Genomic DNA, 19,258 nt, shown 5'->3' on the forward strand with positions numbered 1-19,258 from the left:
GAAAAAAAAGGATGAAAATCTTTATTGTCGGCAGCAGTTACGTTCATAGACTGGAGAATAGTATCCTTCGAAATTCGATCCCAAACTCTAGAATCGACTTTGGAACAGGCCAGGACATTCGGTTTTTTGGCATTGGGGGAGCTAGAGTTGGGACACTTAGATGCTCTGGAAGATTGGAAAGTCTCCTTCAGGAGACAAAACCTGACCTAGTTATCCTTCACATTGGGGGAAACGATGCGGACTCTCACAAATCAGCAGCAGCAATTTGCGCTGATATTTTAGACTATGTTGGTGCACTTAAAACGAAATTCCAAATTCCAAGGATCTACATCAGCCAGCTTCTTTACCGTCAGGTAACTCGGCGAATTTCGGTCCACATTTATAATACAAAAATCCATGAAATTAACAAGAAGCTGACAAACAACCAATTGGCCACCTTCTGGAGACACCGGGGACTGATCCGACCACAAAAACAAATTCTAACCAACGACGGAGTGCACCTAAACACTCTAGGCCAGGAACTGTTCTACCGGTCTATGAAACGTGCTGTCTGCGCCGCCATGGGAGGCCAAAAATAAAAATTGGAAATAGAGAAGGAAATCAATTAAAGAAGAAGACAGGGAAAACAATAAGAAGACCCATGGGACCAAAGAAACTTAACAACCAGGAAACGAAGACCAGAAACATGAAAGACATCATGACAATAGGACTATCTCTTGCTTCAACTAAGTGGATGAGGCCTGACATCCTTGCTCCTCATTTATACTTGTCGCACCTGTTACAGGCACAGGTTTCCAGTACGCTGGTTTTTCCTGGACGGCGTCCGGTATAAGTGGCGGGAGCTCCTTAACTCCACGCCACAGAGGAGGAAGCAAGAGAACAAAACTGTTAACCATTAAATAAAGGCACTACTGTTGTTTTCTCTCTGTGTAAATTTCTGTATAGGCAACTCATTGTAATTTTTTTTTAATGCAGATCTATGTATTTCTAATGTAAAGATAACGTTAATCTCTGTAAATAGCTTACTATTTATCCCCTTTCTGTTAAATGACCATGGCAGCATTTGAACCTATAGAATAAGCTGTAACATGCTACCACAAAGAGGTTAATCCCACTAATTGACTCATGTACATATGTAAATAGTATACCAACGCACTGCTGTTATGTAACCAAAATATTCATGTGTTAAAAAAAAAAAAAAAAAACACTTTTTTTGATTTGATGGGCCACGATATCCGCCAGGAAAGTGGCCCTAAAACCAGTAAATAAACCAAAAATCATGTTAATGTGGAAACTCATTTTTGATCGGAAACACGTGGTAAGTCTGAACCATTGTAGGCCTACTGGTATATCCCATGCAGGCATATACAATATAGGCAAGTGTGAAGTGTTCTCTTCGAAAATATAGCCCCAGTCATCATCCAAAACATTGTGTACTGAATCGGGTGCTTCCCACTATATTTTATAAGACCTTATAAACGTTTTACCAGCTGACTCGTTTGAAAGCTGATGTATCCTGAAATCAGCGTCAAAGCGTTGTACTCTCAGAACCTAGTGGTTACTGGTACATTTTGTCGATGAAGTCGTTGTGAAGGCCACCGCTTCGGATAGGGAACTTTCGCCTCGCCTGATGTCAGGAGACCCGAATGTTTGATAGGCTACATCTGTACACATGCCATACATTATATAAACCTACATTTGTGTATTTGTACACAAATGAAATTATAGGCTATACATTACCGTACACTATTTTGTAAGTGGTTCAGCTAATCAGGGATTTATACAGGCTTGTTAGAATGTACGATTTTGACAGCCATCCAAGATATAAAAGTCCATATTCATATCTAATTACCTGTTGGCTAGCAGTAACTGTATGTTACCTTATAGGCCTATACATATAACCTCAACGAGTGTTCCTTCTCAAGTTTTAGGTCGATTTTGATATATATCACCCTAAAAGTAGACCTATATACTTTAATTAATTGCACTTCCCTCTGTACTGAGATAACATCGACAAGAGGTAGTCCGCAAACTATTTAACCTGTGATGGGTGTTGCGTTCTGGGAGCTAATCAACGGTGGCCAAAGGGAAACAATCAGATTATTCACTGGTGCCATGGGGAGACAACTCTGCGATTTGCCGAACTCGTGTTCTTATTTCTGATTGGTCACCTTCACCCACGCGCGTATCTTAAATCATACCAAAGCAGAAGTCAGAAAGGGAAGACGTGCAACTGGAGCAGAAAACTTTATAATTGTACCTTTTGGTAAGAGCAAAGACACAATAATACTGTATGCACTGATGTACTTGGTCATCTACTTCTCAAATGAAATCCCATAAACTGCTATTTTGATGAAATTCAGTCTACTTTTCCTCATGGATTATCTGTTTAATGGAGTGCGGCTACAACAACAACATTTGTATTCGTTCAGATCAAACGACCGCAATTTAACAGCGATGTGTATAAAGTCGCATGTCCCTTGGTGGGATTTTTCAGTTTTACTATGTATCCATAGCTTGAAGCATAATCAAAGGCGTCTGTTTTTTTTCTTTTCTGGAAATAGGAAGAGCCAATGAATTTAAATATTTGGAGAGAAAAACCACAAAAAGTCACATTTTCACTCAGTTCAGCAGTCATGTAGGCCCTAAATAATTTTTTTAATTTGGTACAAGACATGATTGACAAAGTTTCCAGCTATCTGTAGTATTTGAAAAAAAAGTTACTGTTGTTTACATGACAGCTTTGTCATGTACCAAGCATTTGGTTCCAGTCAAAATAAAGGCCTACATTGTTTGGTGTCTTGTTCACCTCACAGCTGAGTGTTTAGTGTTCCAGCGTGGCACATTGGCTTATGAGCCTCTCACCAATGTGGTCGCTGTCAGTTTAAGTCCAGCTCATGCTGTTTTTCTCTCCAGTCATACATGTGAACGTCTGTCTGCCAGCAACCTGCGTATGGTCGTGAATTTCTTCCTATCTTAATGTTCTCTGCCTGTGTACAAGTGAAATATTCTTGCGCATTGTGGAAAACGGTCAAAAAAAGAAATAACTAAATATTTGGTGCTTCCTTCAACCTTCAGAATGCTAGCAGTAGTCATATTCATAGTTTTGAGCATCCCGGTTCGTTGCAAGGAGCAGGACTTAAATGACCTAGAGGTAATGGGTGAATAGTTTAAAGTACTACAGTCAGGGCACTAAAACTATATTATTTGAAGACTCTTTGTTGGACAAATGTTTGTCCTTGTTCTGTAGTGTATCTGTAGGCTTGTTTCAGAGATGTTTGAAGTAGGCTTCCAGAAGTGTCTTTGCTATAATTCAACAAAAGAATGCTGACTTCACTGATCTCCATTAGAGCCATTGTCTGAAACAAAAATCAGTCATTTTAAGTACCACGTAAAATCTAACTTGTCACCCCATCTCACCCAATCACAATTTTGAACAATTACTTTTAGCATTGACTCAGATCCAGTTAGTCACCGCACCTCAGTACTGGATTGGACAGTGCTCCGTCAGTACTTTGTGATGTTACATGTACATATACACCACTCCTTCCATTTGAAACAGCCTAAGGGGCCTCCGTGGTAGAGGTGGTTAGTGTGCCAGCACCGCGTACTGACCCTGGAACCTTTCACCAATGCGGTCGCTGTGAGTTCAGCTCATGCTGGTTTCCTCTTTGGCCGTACATGGGATGGTCTGCCAGCAACCAGTGGATGAGCGTGGGTTCTCCCTGGAATCTACCCAGTTTCCTCCCACCATAATTTTGGAGCATCTCTGTTAATGGTTTCCTTCCCAGTTTCTCTAGATCTGTTTTTAAAATTGTAGTGAATTAATAGATAGAGGAGAGAAGAAGTGCGTTGCATTGATGTGACCAATTGCTGAAGACCAGCTTGCAAGTAACTACCGTGGCAACCTGCACTGTATGCATTACGACACCATAGTGGTTACAAGCATTACATGACCAAAACACAGACACTTAGTACTGCAAAGCGTGAATATCTTTCAAGGCGAAAGATTCAGAAAAGTTATCCAGAAAAATTTGTTACGTTTTAACTTCAGGTCTATAGCTTGGAAAAATGTGACCTTGGGCCTCAGAAATCATTTTTAGTTGGTATTATCTTGTTCACCCAGCCTGTTAATTACTGTCAGTCATGTGACTCCAACAACTTGGCTCCTGAGTAGAATCCTCACGGTCACATTCTTCTTCATTCTGGCCCAAGAAGTAAGTCTGGGAATTTATGGATAACTTGAAATGAGCTATTTAGGAATCTTTTGCATTGATAGATGTCTGTGCAGTGGTTTACATGTTGCTGCCATGTCCATGATGATATGAAATAGGTTGATTTATGTAGATATACATTGCCAGTAGCTACATGTATTTCATCCTTAATATTTGACTGTCATAAATATTTATATATTTATATATATTATAGCAATACCAGCACAAATTAACTCCTTGATGACTTCAGTTTGTATTTTCAAGGGTTTACTACCTAAACACAATGGCCACCCCAGGATTCCAGGTGTACCAAGACAAAGAAAATGTTTCATCAGTTGGTAACCTACCAAAAGCCCGAAATAGACATGGCATTGCACCAGGTAAGTCATCGGTGATCAGGCATTTGAGAAAGGCCATGTTGACAGTTTAGCATATGTTTATGAACTACAAGATCATATGTAAGGCACTGATTCATTCTGAGTGGTTTACATCTGGAGAAACCTGAAAAAAAAAACACCCTTGCCTGTGGCTGAATTAACTGCAAATTGCCATGCAAAATTATGAGAACATTTCGTTGTGACGCTTTAAGTTCAATAAACTGCCGTGCTAATCAGTGACATCTGCTGGAAATCCCCTGACTGTTCCTCACCTGGCCTCAAAATCACAAGTGGTTTAGACTTAAGTCAAAATTTCAAATCACTTTACGATTGTTATTTCTTATGTAACTGGGTCAAAATTTTGCTTGACCACTTAAATTGAGGGTACACACATGAAAGCAATCATTTAACAAATTTCAGCTAAAGTGACAGAAGGGAACATACCAAGTTTAATGATTGAAATTTTGACGCAAGTGTAAGATTGCTTCACGATTCCAGGGCCAGAGAGTTTGTAGGTTCAATTCCAGCCTCAGTTAAATTTCAACACCAGGTACATATTGTAATTGTTTTCATAGCTTCTCCAACATCAAGCATTTATTTATACATGTATTGTTGCTCTTGTACATGCAAATCTATTCTTGAACATGTTATTTTGTTATGTTCCGCTGTAAGTTGACTCAGTCCTGAGCCTTTCCATGACGGAAATGAAATATACAAATCTATGTGAATGAACTTCTGTTTTGTGAACAGTGGCCAAGATATTTGGAGCAAGCAATGGAAGGAATGATTTGCGTACACCAGTCAGAAGGGCTCTTGGAAGTGTGAACAGAGAGCCACATGTTGCAACCCCTACCTTTCTACCTACTCTCAAAAATGACTTGGGTGGGGAATTCCGTAAGCCTGGTTTGAAGAGTTTTGGTCCAACACCCATCAAGAGGCAGCCATTAGCCTCCAAACCAGCAGAAATATCACATCAGGTAATTCAAGTTCTACTTGATTGGATTGTTTGTTGCCTTTTCAGAGATAATGTGTATTTATGTTCACCTGTTTTACTGCATGTAGTTAATAATTAGACTCAGACCATATGAATTTAAACCTCTCCGGCCGTAAGTGGGAAGGTCTGCAGCAACCTGCGGATGGTCGTGGGTCCCCCGGGCTGTGCCCGGTTTCCACCCACCATAATGCTGGCCGCTGCCATATAAGTGAAATATTCTTGAGTACGGCGTAAAACACCAATCAAATAAATAAATAAATATAAATTTAAAAGTTACCTTTATGTGGTATGAAAGTGCATCTGTAAAATATAAATACATGCACATATGAATATTAATCATACAGATCATGGCCAAGTGGTTAGCCTGCTAGTGCAGCATACTAACTCGGGAGCCTCTTACCAATGCTGTGGCTTCTCAAGTGCAGCGATCAAGCTCTGCAATTTGGGGGAAGGTCTCCAGCAACATATGGATGGTTGTGGGTTTGCTCAGTTTCCCATCATAAGGCCATACCAATTTAAATTGTTTTATGTACATTTTTAAAATTTTTGGTTTGTTTTTGCAGCTTTTTTGTTGATACCATACTTTGATATTTTAGAATGAACAGTTGGTGAAGAATCCTAAAATTAAGAACTCCTGTGTAGAAGTATGTAAGCCTAAGCCCAAACAGAAGTTGTTAATACGAGAGGATGTCAACCAGAAATCAAAGCAGAAGAAAACAGAGGGTAAGTTATACAAGTTAAGTTTAACTCTAGACCAGAATACATCTGTCCTTCCCACGGCACAGTAAGTGGGCTAGGACTGGTGTCTATATACCACTACACAAGAATACATGTCCTTTTCGCTGCACAGTAAGTCTGGATGAGGACTGGTGTTTATACCACTAGACAATAATACATCTGTCCTTGCCACCGCACGGTAAGCCTGGATGAGGACTGGTGCTTATACCACTACACAAGAATACATCTGTCCTTTTCGCTGCACAGTAAGTCTGGATGAGGACTGGTGTTTATACCACTAGACAATAATACATCTGTCCTTGCCACCGCACACTAAGCCTGGATGAGGACTGGTGCTTATACCACTACACAAGAATACATCTGTCCTTTTCGCTGCACAGTAAGTCTGGATGAGGACTAGTGTTTATACCACAAAACAATAATACATCTGTCCTTGCCACTGCGCAGCAAGTCTGAGCTAGGACTGATGTGTATACCACTAGACAAAAATGCATCTGTCCTTCCCACTGCACAGCCTGTTGCAGGACTGGTGTCTATATACCACTAGACAATCTTACATCTGTCCTTGCCACCGCACAGTAAGTCCGAGCTAGGACTGGTGTCTTTATACCACAAGGCAATAATACATCTGTCTTTGCCACCGCACAGTAAGTCTGAGCTAGGAGTGGTGTCTTCACACCAATAGACAATAATACATCTGTCCTTGCTACTGCACAGTAAGTCTGGATGAGTACTGGTGTTTATACCACTAGACAATAATACATCTGTCCTTGCCACTGCGCAGTAAGTCTGGATGAGGACTGGTGTTTATACCAATAGACAGTAATACATCTGTCCTTGCCACTGCACATTAAGCCTGGATGAGGACTGGTGTTTATACCACTAGACAATAATACATCCGTCCTTTCCACTGCACAGTAAGTCGGGATGAGTACTGGTGTTTATACCACTGAACAATATTACATCTGTCCTTTCTGCTGAACAGTGAGTCTGGATGAGGACTGGTGTTTATACCACTAGACAATAATACATCTGTCCTTGCCACTGTGTGTCCGCTTCGGGACCGGTAGATCCAGGATCAATCCTTGATCGACTCACACCTAAGACTTTAAAAGAGGAAGTTGTAACTTCCTGGCTTGGCGTTCAGCATAAAGGGGATAGTGCAACGACTTGTTGACCCGTATCAGTATAATGGCTCGGGCAGGGCGGCTTGCTTGCCTTCGGTAAGTCGTCTCAGTGAGGCAGCACTAAATAAAAGAGCGGTGGAAATCCGTCCTGCAACAAGGAGGCACATTACACGTACATGCACCCTAATGATTCCTTCGTCGTCATATGACTGAAAAATTGTTGAGAACGACGTTAAACCCCAAGCACTCACTCACTCCTTGCCACTGTGCAGTAAGTCTGGATGAGGACTGGTGTTTATACCACTAGACAATAATACATCTGTCCTTGCTACTGCACACTAAGCCTGGATGAGGACTGGTGCTTATACCACCAGACAATGATACATCTGTCCTTGCCACTGCGCAGCAAGTCTGAGCTAGGACTGATGTCTATTCCACTAGGCAGTAATACATCTGTCCTTGCAACTGCAGTCAGCCTGGGCTAAGACTGTTGTCTATCCCAGTTAACAAGAATATATCCAAAATTTTTTTTAAAACTAACCTTAAATATAGTGTAAAAAGTAAATTAATCTTTAAGCACCAGATCAAGTGTTGATGTAGATTACATTTGACATCATGTAGATGCGTCTCAATGTTGTCCCTGTGCGTTGAAACCACCTGTCAGATACTGCATGTCAACCTCAGGGTTGATAATGTCTCAAATGGCCATCACTGTATGACATCATCAGATCAAGACAGGTTGGCTGCAGGCAAAGTGGCCCAGCATGGAAATTCCAAATTTTAAGTTGTATTCTTATTTCGGAGAGAGGTCAAAATTAGTCACTAAAAGTTCATACATGTAATACAGTTAACACTAATTTTTGTGTTTTTACAGTTTTAAAAATCTTAATAATGTTCACCTTTGAATAGGATGTAAAAACAGTAATTTGTCATTCTTTATGCCTTTTCAGATGATATTGAGACAATGTTTATAACCAAAAAAGGAGAAGGCAAGTAACTTTCGTCATGTTTAATGTTTGTAACTTACTTGGGTTTGGGGACAAATTCATATTTTTGTGTCTGCTTTAAATGATATTGCTTAAAAGGCAATAAGGTAAGTAGAGTTCAAAATGTTTGGTCTTTCACTCGATTTAAGAGCTCCAAATAAAAAAGACCTCAAATCGAACCCCGATCATCACAAAGATGACTTTATTTCTTGTAAATATTCATAATTTTACACAGTTAAATTTTGGTTAATTTTTTGTTCATTTTACATGGTTAAATTTGTTTTTTTTTTTTGGTTAATTTTTTGTTAAACATTTCCTAAGAGATATGACTTTTGTCAAGGTCATCAAACTGGAGAGCTTGAAATCTCAAACATTTTGAGGCCAGACTGTGTCTTCCTTTGTAATGTCTTCAGATTTAGATTTACACTTCCTGTTGTCTTTCACAATGAACAAGTTGCCATTTCATTCCACATTGTTATAATTAAATAAGTCATTTATTCCACTCTTTCCACTAAATGGCAGCAATATATAGCAATATCAGTAGGTAGTCTTCGGCCTTAATTATTCATTAATATATATCATCATTAGTGATCTGCCTGTACTTTGATTGGTAAAATGTGTCAATTTTAATGTTATCAGATGACTTTGAGGATATCTGGCCTAAGGAAGATCGCCCAAGCTCTTACCTGGATGCCCTAATTAACTGGAGGCCACCATGTTTTGGTGACTGGGAAAGTGAGGAACAGAAAGATGATGAAGAGAGGAGAGTTTCAATACTTCAGGACATGAAGGCCGTCAATGATTTAGTCTTCAGTCTAAACCCAGACACAGGTTGGAACATTTACAGATTGAAGTTTTCTTTAAATTCATCTAATTTTAAAGTTTTACATTGTTAAGGGCCATTTTCACAAAACTTGATAAACCACTATTTTCTTATAAGAAATGTTGTCAGACATACACGAAAATATGGTGACAGGGAATTGTGAGAAAAATTATGAAAAATGTATTCACACAACCAGTATACTATGATAAAGTGTGATGATAAAAAGGGTTTTGGATTGATTGTCAGCGAGTGGAGGATGAAACACATTTAACCCCATTGTTTTCTGTTGTAGATGATGCAGAATTTGAAGTACCTCCGCTAGAGTTTCCTTCAGACATCGACAACATTTCTTTCTCGGATATAGCGGAACATATTGGTTCCCTTGTGCTGAAAGAGGACTGAATCAATTCTCTTGAAGTTACATTATGGACAACTTGACAAACGCAACAAGTGTGATTCCTTTCCTGTTCCAAGCCAAAACAATTTCTTCTGGCACAGGAAAAATATGTATTTTAAATATCACATCAGCGGAACCGTGACCTGGCTGGTGAAACATACTAATGTCCGTATTGGTATGAATCCTTTTGAAATGACCTGTGACAGGACACTCTTCATTTTCAAAGGTATAATAAAGTGAATGCCACTGTAAGACCAGTGTTCTGCTGGAAACTGTTTGCAGGACATATTAATTCACAGCAGAAAGCCTTCAGCTGTACATAGTGTAAAGTCTATGCAACATTGCTCACACTGGTTGTGAAGTCACTTCTGGTATTCATATGGAGTTTTATAGTTTTACACACACAAAGTATTTGTAAACATGTATTGTAAGTAAAGTGTTGCTATGTTTATTAAAAAAATGAAAAAAAACCCAAGGAATTGTGACCTGCATTTCTGCATATAGGATTTACAACTGCCATTAAACGCGATTCCAGGTTGCTCACACCACGTCTTTTTGATGGGTTGACAATTTTCATACAAAGCCTACTTGATGGTCTTTGCGAGCTATTCCTTCCATACAACAATGTATTTATCAGCAAATTGCGGTCTGCAGCTTTGTCTGTATATTTCACCTACTTGTAGGCTGGCCTGCGACAGAGTAACCGGTCTCCCCTGTTGCGTTGTATTTATCTATAAAGATAAATACGATGCCATTATTTGAGTACAGATATAAACGAGGGCCAGTTTGTGGCGGCAGACTGCTAGGTTTTTTTTTTCTCTGGTGTTAGAACTTTTATGCTATCAGTAAGTTAATTTTTCACTTTACATGTATTAGATGGCCAAATTTATGGTTGGAGTACATTGAAGACACACTAGGAAAACCCACCAGACATGCCAGAGCTTGCTGGACACCTCAGAGTAAACTTGCATCTAAACCTACAAAAACTGGATTCCCCTCAAAGCTGTATTGGGGAAGGGGTCCTGACCATAACAAGGGATGCACCTTGGAACGCGAGACTTATAATACCTAGTCATCTGAGGGTGACACCTTATAATACCTAGTCATCCGAGGGTGACACCTTATAATACCCAGTCTTCCGAGGGGTTACACCTTAGATTACCCAGTCAAGGAGGGTGACACCTTAGATTACCCAGTCAAGGAGGGTGACACCTTAGATTACCCAGTCATCCGAGGGTGACACCTTAGATTACCCAGTCAAGGAGGGTGACAGATTACCCAGTCAAGGAGGGTGACAGATTACCCAGTCAAGGAGGGTTACACCTTAGATTACCCAGTCAAGGAGGGTGACACCTTAGATTACCCAGTCAAGGAGGGTGACACCTTAGATTACCCAGTCATCCGAGGGTTACACCTTAGATTACCCAGTCAAAGAGGGTTACACCTTAGATTACCCAGTCAGGTAACACAGGTCAAACTGCACAATCCGTGAGGTGGCTTTTTCATTTCAGTTCCATTTTGTAGCGTGTTCACTCCATGTTCTTGGTAGGTTTAATTATTTGATTGTTGTTTTACACCATACCGATGCTCAAGAATTTTTGACGAATATGATAGAGGTTAGTTTTATGGGTTGAGGAAACCAGTGTCTAGGGTAAACACCATATTAGTTGATTAAAAAATGGTCTATGACAATGCAAGACCATGTAAACAACATGAATGACCATGCAAACAACCCAAAAAAACCCACTTCTCATCAAAGCCACACAAACAATGACGCTAAATGGTGCATGTAAATGACCACAGGTACCCCTATGCTGAAAACCTCTTATGTCACAGAAGTGGCATAGAACACTATAATGCTGCATTCAGAAGCATTTAGAAGTTGGTGAGGAAATACACTAACAAGGAGTTCCTTATGGAAATACAACAAAGAAGATGTATAAGCTTACAAAAATCCTCCTTGGCATGTTATAATGTTGCCTTGGAGTTCATCCTGACCAACTAGCGTGCTATAATGTTGCCTTGGAGTTCATCCTGACCAACTAGCGTGCTATAATGTTGCCTTGGAGTTCATCCTGACCAACTAGCGTGCTATAATGTTGCCTTGGAGTTCATCCTGACCAACTAGCGTGTTATAATGTTGCCTTGGAGTTCATCCTGACCAACTAGCGTGCTATAATGTTGCCTTGGAGTTCATCCTGACCAACTAGCGTGTTATAATGTTGCCTTGGAGTTCATCCTGACCAACTAGCGTGCTATAATGTTGCCTTGGAGTTCATCCTGACCAACTAGCGTGCTATAATGTTGCCTTGGAGTTCATCCTGACCAACTAGCGTGCTATAATGTTGCCTTGGAGTTCATCCTGACCAACTCTACTGACCATGAATCTCACATTAGAATGGCTTCTGATTCTTCTGCCAAGCAAGCTGATGAACAGAAAAGTCTGTTCTCAATGATTCCTTGAGCTAAGCACTCATCCCCTCTGAGTATCTACAAGGTAGTCCCTGCTGCAGAAACCATGTAGTGAATTCCATGTAAGTGTTATTACCAAAATGCAATTTGAACCTCACACCTCTGACTGACTTTATGGTTAACACTATCCAGTTCAATAATATTAAACATTCAGGTATGTTTTCTGGTATTTACCTGCCTCATCCTGAAGAATTTACACTCTTGAATAAAAGAATAACTTATATGGCTATAAAAGAACACTTTATCTTCAATTTCAGTAAAATTTTCTCCGCTGACGAGTATTAGAATACTGCATGGAAAGACAAACCAAAACATGACAGAGATAACACTAATATTTTAATATACAGTATTTCCTTATCAATAACCAATGTATCACCCATGACATACATGAAACAAATATAGTTAATATCAACGGCAGGTGTCTGCCCAAAATTCTTTGGGATAAATAAAGTGAGAACACTGAAAAGAGAAAAATTTAGCCGAGTTGTCCTTCTCTCATTCTGCTGTGATAAAAGCAATGTATACTGATTTATTTATTTATCTGACTGGTCTTTTATGCCGCTCTCAAGAACTTTTCACTTATACAACGGTGGCTAGCAATATGATGGGAGGACACTGGCTAGAGCCTGGGGAAAACCCATGACCATCCACAGGTTGCTGTCAGGCCTTCACACAACCATCTGCAGGTTGCTGAACTCACAGCAACCACAATCGTGAGAGGCTCCTGGGTTATTGCGTTGTGCTGGTGTGCAAACCCCCTCGGCCATGGAGGCCCCAATGCATACTGAAGACAGGTGTAAACAAATTTCAGTCAAACGACTCTTCATCTGGATTAAAGTTAACTAGCTGATGATCAATTTGCAAATGGTTCACTAACTCGGTCATAGTTGGTTTTGGCTCCGGCAGTTTATTATGCAAATCTTGGAGGGCCTGTTGGCTCACATGTCGCCATTTGGATATGAGGCTGTCTAGATGGTCTAAGTTATTCTGGAAACAAGCAAAACCACTGTTATCATAGAAAAACATTCTCTCACAGTCACACATATACAGAAAATAAAAAAATAAATATATAAAACTTGTACAACATAACTTTTTCTTTTGTAGACTGAATGCACTTTATGATGCAGTATGATGTTGCAAATGGAAATCTTGGGTTGTGAACTGAAGGGTTAAATCTGACCAAGGTATTAAGCTGTTAAAAATAACAATGACAACCATTATATTACCTCCATATATATATATTGCACATAAGAAGAGAAGAAAAATAACAAAATTCGGAGGCAGTCAGCATGGGTTCTCAATTGTTATACATAGCAAATGATTACCTTAGTCCTGTACATCTTCACCATCTTCAGCTTACGCAGTGTTTCCTGTTTTTCCTCAATATTTTCTTGGAGTGATGCATGTAGACATTTTAATGAGTGCAGTTGTGAAGTATTCTCATTAAGCAGCTGTGTGTCCAGGTTAGCATGGTCAGCTGGGTAACTTACTACAGTGTCACTTACATTCTCTACACTTTCACTGTCTGAAGTACATTTATGTTTGCCATCATTACATGTAATTGACACATATTCATGGCCCACTGAGTTGCATCTGTTGAGTAGATCTGAAGTTTTGGCTCCATTTCTGTCAGCACAAAGCTTTCTGTGTCCCTCACAGCCTTGTTGTTTGCATCTCTTAGGACAGCTGACAATACATTGTACATCATGCTCCATCTTCACAACACTGTCATCTGATGAACACAAACCAAACAGACGCTTTCCTCCTCTTGACTGAACATCAGACTTCCCTTTGGTTCTCGGTGTACGTAGCAGAGTCTTTGATACTGGGCTGGGTGTGACAGGGTTGTCGGTCCCTGCCAGTGGACTTTCTGCAACCCGTAGGAGTTTAGAAGATGCTGGAGAACAATGGTATCTTCCACATCGTTTTAGCTTTTCACGCAACTTTGAACTCATCTGCAAACGTTACAATTAAAAACTGGTTAAAACAGCATATATCATAAAACTGCCAGCATTTCTATTTTTGGCCTGTCCACTTCACCACTGAAACATTTGATTTGTCTCATGTAGTTGTGCTCTCAACTGGTTTTATTTGCTGGTATTTCATTCATGTAGGCATCACACTGAGCTTTCAGAGAGTTACAGTGCATTTTACCAGCTATAACAGGTACAGAATAGAGGTATCACCACATGCAGTCACTGTGAGTTCAAGTCCAGCTCATGCTGACTTCCTCTCCAGCTGTATGTGGGAAGGTCTGCCCACTACCTGCGGATGGTTACGGGTTTCCCCTGGGCTCTGCCGAGTTTGCTCCCATCATAATGCTGGTGAAATATTATAAATGAAATATTCTAGAATACTAGTATGGCATAAAAGACTAATCAAATAAACAAATAACATCACCACATGATTAAAAAGTGTGTAAGCTCGAACACACCTGTTTTGTGATCATATGGTAGATAAAATACCAAATAACACATTGTACTGTGGTTCTTGGTAACACATATGCAATGTGTGTTATTGGGCCCAAGATTTGCCTTTGATCTGAAGAGTGAAGGAGCACCAATTGGATAAAACTGCCATACACACATTTTAGGTTGTTGATACGTTATAGGTTGAATTTTCAATATGTTGTTGAGAAAAGTGCAAGTTGCGTGTGGTGGTATGGCATGGTACAAAGCCAAAGTTAACGGATACATGTATATATTGTTAAGGTTGAAGTTGGTAAATTTACTCCATAAATAGTAAGTCAATACAATTATAATGTAGTCACCTGTTTTCCTGTTGTTGTAGGAGATATCCCCCCTGATTCTGATGCCATGATTTCCTCTCTACTGGTATCTATGTACAATAAGTAAGAAAAACATGAATTCTCATTGATTTCTGCAGGAAAAGGAAGACAAGGAGAGATACAGGTACCACCTTGGCAAGGATCAATTCCTTGTTATATTTCACTGTGTCATCCATGAAAATCTACATATGTACCTCAGAATGAATGATGATGGTTCAACCAAACTGCTAAACTTATGTATGGATTATGTATGGGGCTGCCTGTCTTTACCGTACAATCACACATTCATTGCTAGTGCAAACTGACTGATTTTGCATCTATCTGGGGATGCCTGTCATTACTGTCTGGCATTCACTGCCTGCCGTTCATAGTTATCCTGAGACACTAAAACGTTATTTGCCACAAGCTGACTTAATGCTATAACTGGACATTTATCATACAAATTATAGCACCAATCAATACAGCTCTGTAAATGCAGCGCATAATTCTCCTTGCCTAGATCATTCCTACACAAAACATAGGGTGATGAGGTCACACAAATATTAAAACAAGTTGTGGATTTAAGTACTACCAGTAACAAACAAATTTAGAAAATTTCTCTCCCATACTAATTGCAAAACTATTGGATGGATTTAGGTTTAGCTGATTTTCAAACTTGGTCTGAGGGGCCCAAAGATCTGAATCAACACAGGCACAAAATTGTTAAAAATCTGACCATATTTGAAGCAGTTGTTGCAAGGAACCAAAGACCAATCCAAACCGAGGAAATATTTAAGCTTCCAATGCGCAGATCCTGCTGGTTTTCTAAGTTGATCTGAGGTTATAGGCCTAGACTAGGCCTAAAGTGAGCGTGCACTCAAGATTCTATGTCTACCCCTAGTGAAACTTTGGCTGTGGCTTACCGGTACCAGTGTTACTGCAGACAGACCCAAATTAAAATTCTCACTTTCACTGCAGTATGGGATAAACTAACACTCTCTACAGTACCAGTGGTCCTAGCTATCTGTCTATATACTAGTTGGACTGGGTACATGTAGGATGGATGACTTGGAGTAATGACACCCCACACACAACACAAAATTTACGTTTTTCTCTTCATTTTGCCATTATATTGAGGCGTTGAGAAATCATTACGCGATAAAACTATGCTCTTATTTAGAGCAATCCGGGTCTACTTTATATTTCCATTCCCATCTTACCAGACTTCACATAATAAACGGTGAGTCTACAGCCAACATTTGTATCAAATCTACCGCCGACTCAATGCATTGCCGAACTATCGTCTTTCACGCTTTGTCAATACCGCGAGATCTCGTGGATTTTAACGGAAGGCGGATTTTTCGAAAAGGTACTTTTTTGTCCATAAAAGCAATGTATCTAGTCTAATTATCACGGCCATTGGTTTCGTGAGAGCAGTTCAAATGAATGATGCAGTAACATGTCCTTAACCCCAGTATGTCTCTATTTTAGTGTGCTGTCATTTGTTCACTTTTAGTTATAAGACCCGAGACTTTCGGAGATTGTTGTGTTGTTGTTGTGCCTCAGATGAAGCCAACAATTGCCAAGTTGTAGGCCAGTGGAACCATCAGCGTGCTAACCAGAAACCCCAAGTTAAACAGACTGTTTTGAAAGGCTCAAGAAAGATTTTTTGAACGTTGTTCAACTTGATATCTATTGAATTTGTAAATCTAAAACCCTTACATTAGTTATACTGCCGGCCTTTGGCCGACAAATAGCAGTTGATCGTTCGACTTGTTGAACTACCAATACATGTAGGGGCCTACCTGGTAGAGCCCGCGATACAGTATTTTTATTGCACTACGTGTAAAGTGATGATGACTATGACAAACACATAACAAGCAAACTAGCGACAGTTTTTACAAGCAAGTATTAGTGGTTAAAACCAAACACATGTATCAGATATATGTGGTTATGGTGAATAGCGGATTAGCTAGTTCAATTAAAGTGAACGTTGAGGTCTGTTTTCAACAGTTTCTGATATTTACCTGCCTCAGCCTTCAATTGTTGAATTAAAAAACCAGGCAGGTCCATTCCACAAGACGTTAAGACCACTCCAAAATGGAAACACGCCGATTACTGATGTGGACAGAAGAGATGGGTCTTTTCGACCACTCCTAGAAGTTTCAATCAATTTCAAACAAGATATATGCAGAAGGCCTTATAAAATGTAGACGTTTTTCTCTTCAAAACCACCATGTGCTTGCGTTAAGCATTGGGTGCACACAGAATTATGAAAACAGTAGATAAGATTACTAATTAACTTGTTCATTTACTCGTTTACAATGCTTTGGGTCCTGGACCGCCAGTCTAATGAAATCCTGAGCTGTCGATCATCCCAAAGGTAAATATGAATCCATATTTCAGCAAGTTCCACTTCTGTGCTTGCTTGAACTTCACAAAGAAGGGTGTTCATCACATATGCCATACAGGTTTATGGGGCACACATTTGCAATCGCGAGGCCCGGAAATCAGCATAACAACCATACCCAGAATACAACATACAGAAGACAGTTGCTATTTTGGGAACTTGGAATCATCAGACAGGTTGAACTTGCTGAAAATATGGAAGGATATTTACATTTGGGATGGTTGCCACCTTCGGATTTTATCAGTCTGTTTTTTTAGGACCCTATGCATTGTATAGGAGTAAATGGAAGGCTAGTAATCAACAGTTTTCTGACACACTACGAAGCTTCCTACCAAGGTGAATGGAACACAGCCTTGACTATCTGAGTGCTTAAACAAACATAAAAAAGCGAACTTAGTCATCCAGGGCTACTCTAGCAGCAATGAACACATATGAATACGTGTGGTACTATATATACGAATGAATGGTTATGGCGTAACACCACAAGGGAAGTATTTCAACCATATCATGGCTATATATGACTACTACATGTACATGTATGCACTATGGTTGGAGTGTCAGCTCCAGCTGTACGTGGGAAGGTCTGAAATATTCTTGAGTATGATATAAAACACCAATTAAATAAATAAATAAATAGTTGGAGTGAACACATTTCATAACTTGACAAATCAAAATATTCTGGAGTGTACTAAAACACAAGATACCTGATTACACATGAACTTGACCAGTTACATTGTATTGACCACATAATGATGATGTATTTCTGTCTGTTGCAGCGACAGAATGACAGCTGTGGTGATGTCCCCTCTGGGTACTCCAGTAGGCCCAGGCAGTGGATTGTCAACACCAGCCATGTATGTTTCCCCATCTACAGGAAGACAGATTGGTGTAACAAGTCCTGCCCCTTTTCTCAGAACAACCAATGAGGATGAGAAGGAAAGAAGAGAGAGGAGACGATCTAAAGTATTGGAGTTACAAAGGAAAAATCATCGCAGTCCTGGCACTCCAACTGATAGGTAAATGTTTTCAAAGTTGTGAACAGTTTTCAGAAGCTGTTTATGAAAATTACCCTCCGCCATAAAAAAATCAGACTTTGCTTGATAACTTTGCTTTCTGATGAATGGCTTTGCTTTGTCAATACTTTCGATGTCCGTCAGCAATTCTTTCTAACCGTGTCTTTTGCCTTCAGATTGCGAGCCACACCACTTAATGGACTCACAAGCAATCAGCTGTCAGATCATTACTCCAACTGTATTAAACTGTCCGCAGAAAATGTAAGTAGATTTCCATAATGCAGACATGTACGTGTAAAGTCTGATGAAGCTGTTATACTGTACATAAACTTGTTATTATAGAGCCTTGATAAGTATCAAACTGCAAAAAGGTGAAGATAGCTTAATACTTGAAAATAACAATCATAACAGACAAGCTTTTTATATTATACATTATTAAACAATTTTAACTTTTGAGTTGGTATTAGCATACATAAAATAATGATCACAAATTATGCTGATTAAAGTATTCACAAAGGAAACAGATATTATACTTTGAATGCACGTCATCAATGCACTTTAGTTAAAGCTGCCATGATGTTGGATTATTTATTTTTTTCACTTTTATGTATTTAACATATTAACTGGGAAGTAGATTTCATTGTTTCTTTCAGAAAATTAATTCCAAGAATGCATTTGGTTTACATCTTATTGATTACATGACTGAGTTGCTGAAGCGAAAGGAGCTAGAAAATTTCCAGGTACTGCTATTTCAACACTGTATGTGCTAATGTACAATCTTAAGGAATTCATAAATTTGGTTTTCACATTTTGATTTATTTATTTATTTGATTGGTGTTTTACGCCATACTCAAGAATATTTCACTTATACGACGGCGGCCAGCATTATGGTGGGAGAAAACCGGGCACAGCCCGAGGGAAACCCACGACCATCCGCAGG

The 19,258-nt window shown here is 39.5% G+C and overlaps 3 protein-coding genes across 6 annotated transcripts in view; 2 read left to right on the forward strand and 1 right to left on the reverse strand.

Annotated features, from left to right (window-relative positions):
• The first annotated feature begins 2,199 nt into the window (after nt 1-2,199).
• LOC135468918 (uncharacterized) lies at nt 2,200-10,055 on the forward strand. 4 transcript variants are annotated; one of them, XM_064747408.1, is made up of 8 exons: nt 2,209-2,266; nt 3,821-3,891; nt 4,479-4,594; nt 5,342-5,568; nt 6,182-6,308; nt 8,401-8,439; nt 9,076-9,267; nt 9,552-10,055. In XM_064747408.1, the coding sequence occupies exons 3-8, from the start codon at nt 4,498-4,500 to the stop codon at nt 9,659-9,661; spliced, it is 792 nt and encodes a 263-aa protein (XP_064603478.1). In that variant the 5' UTR covers nt 2,209-2,266; nt 3,821-3,891; nt 4,479-4,497; the 3' UTR covers nt 9,662-10,055. The 4 variants fall into 4 exon arrangements, with proteins under 4 accessions (XP_064603477.1, XP_064603478.1, XP_064603479.1 ...); XM_064747409.1 differs by having other exon boundaries at nt 2,216-2,266; nt 4,465-4,594; XM_064747407.1 differs by lacking the exon at nt 3,821-3,891 and having other exon boundaries at nt 2,200-2,266.
• Nucleotides 10,056-12,478: 2,423 nt separating this feature from the next.
• Nucleotides 12,479-16,164, reverse strand: LOC135469125 (swi5-dependent recombination DNA repair protein 1 homolog). The gene is made up of 4 exons (XM_064747657.1): nt 16,116-16,164; nt 14,899-14,966; nt 13,454-14,083; nt 12,479-13,115 (listed from the first exon to the last, which is right to left on the reverse strand). The coding sequence occupies exons 2-4, from the start codon at nt 14,944-14,946 to the stop codon at nt 12,936-12,938; spliced, it is 858 nt and encodes a 285-aa protein (XP_064603727.1). The 5' UTR covers nt 14,947-14,966; nt 16,116-16,164; the 3' UTR covers nt 12,479-12,935.
• A 63-nt stretch (nt 16,165-16,227) lies between these two features.
• The window catches only part of LOC135467958 (condensin complex subunit 2-like), a 34,304-nt gene continuing 31,273 nt past the window's right edge, over nt 16,228-19,258 (forward strand). Inside the window, exons 1-4 of the mRNA XM_064745910.1 lie at nt 16,228-16,264; nt 18,082-18,321; nt 18,495-18,579; nt 18,972-19,058. Coding sequence (XP_064601980.1) covers nt 18,089-18,321; nt 18,495-18,579; nt 18,972-19,058 — 405 coding nt within the window. The 5' untranslated portion in view covers nt 16,228-16,264; nt 18,082-18,088. The remainder of the gene's footprint in view (nt 16,265-18,081; nt 18,322-18,494; nt 18,580-18,971; nt 19,059-19,258) is intronic.

Source organism: Liolophura sinensis, chromosome 6, assembly GCF_032854445.1.
Source record: "Liolophura sinensis isolate JHLJ2023 chromosome 6, CUHK_Ljap_v2, whole genome shotgun sequence".
Taxonomy (NCBI): Eukaryota; Metazoa; Mollusca; class Polyplacophora; order Chitonida; family Chitonidae; genus Liolophura; species Liolophura sinensis.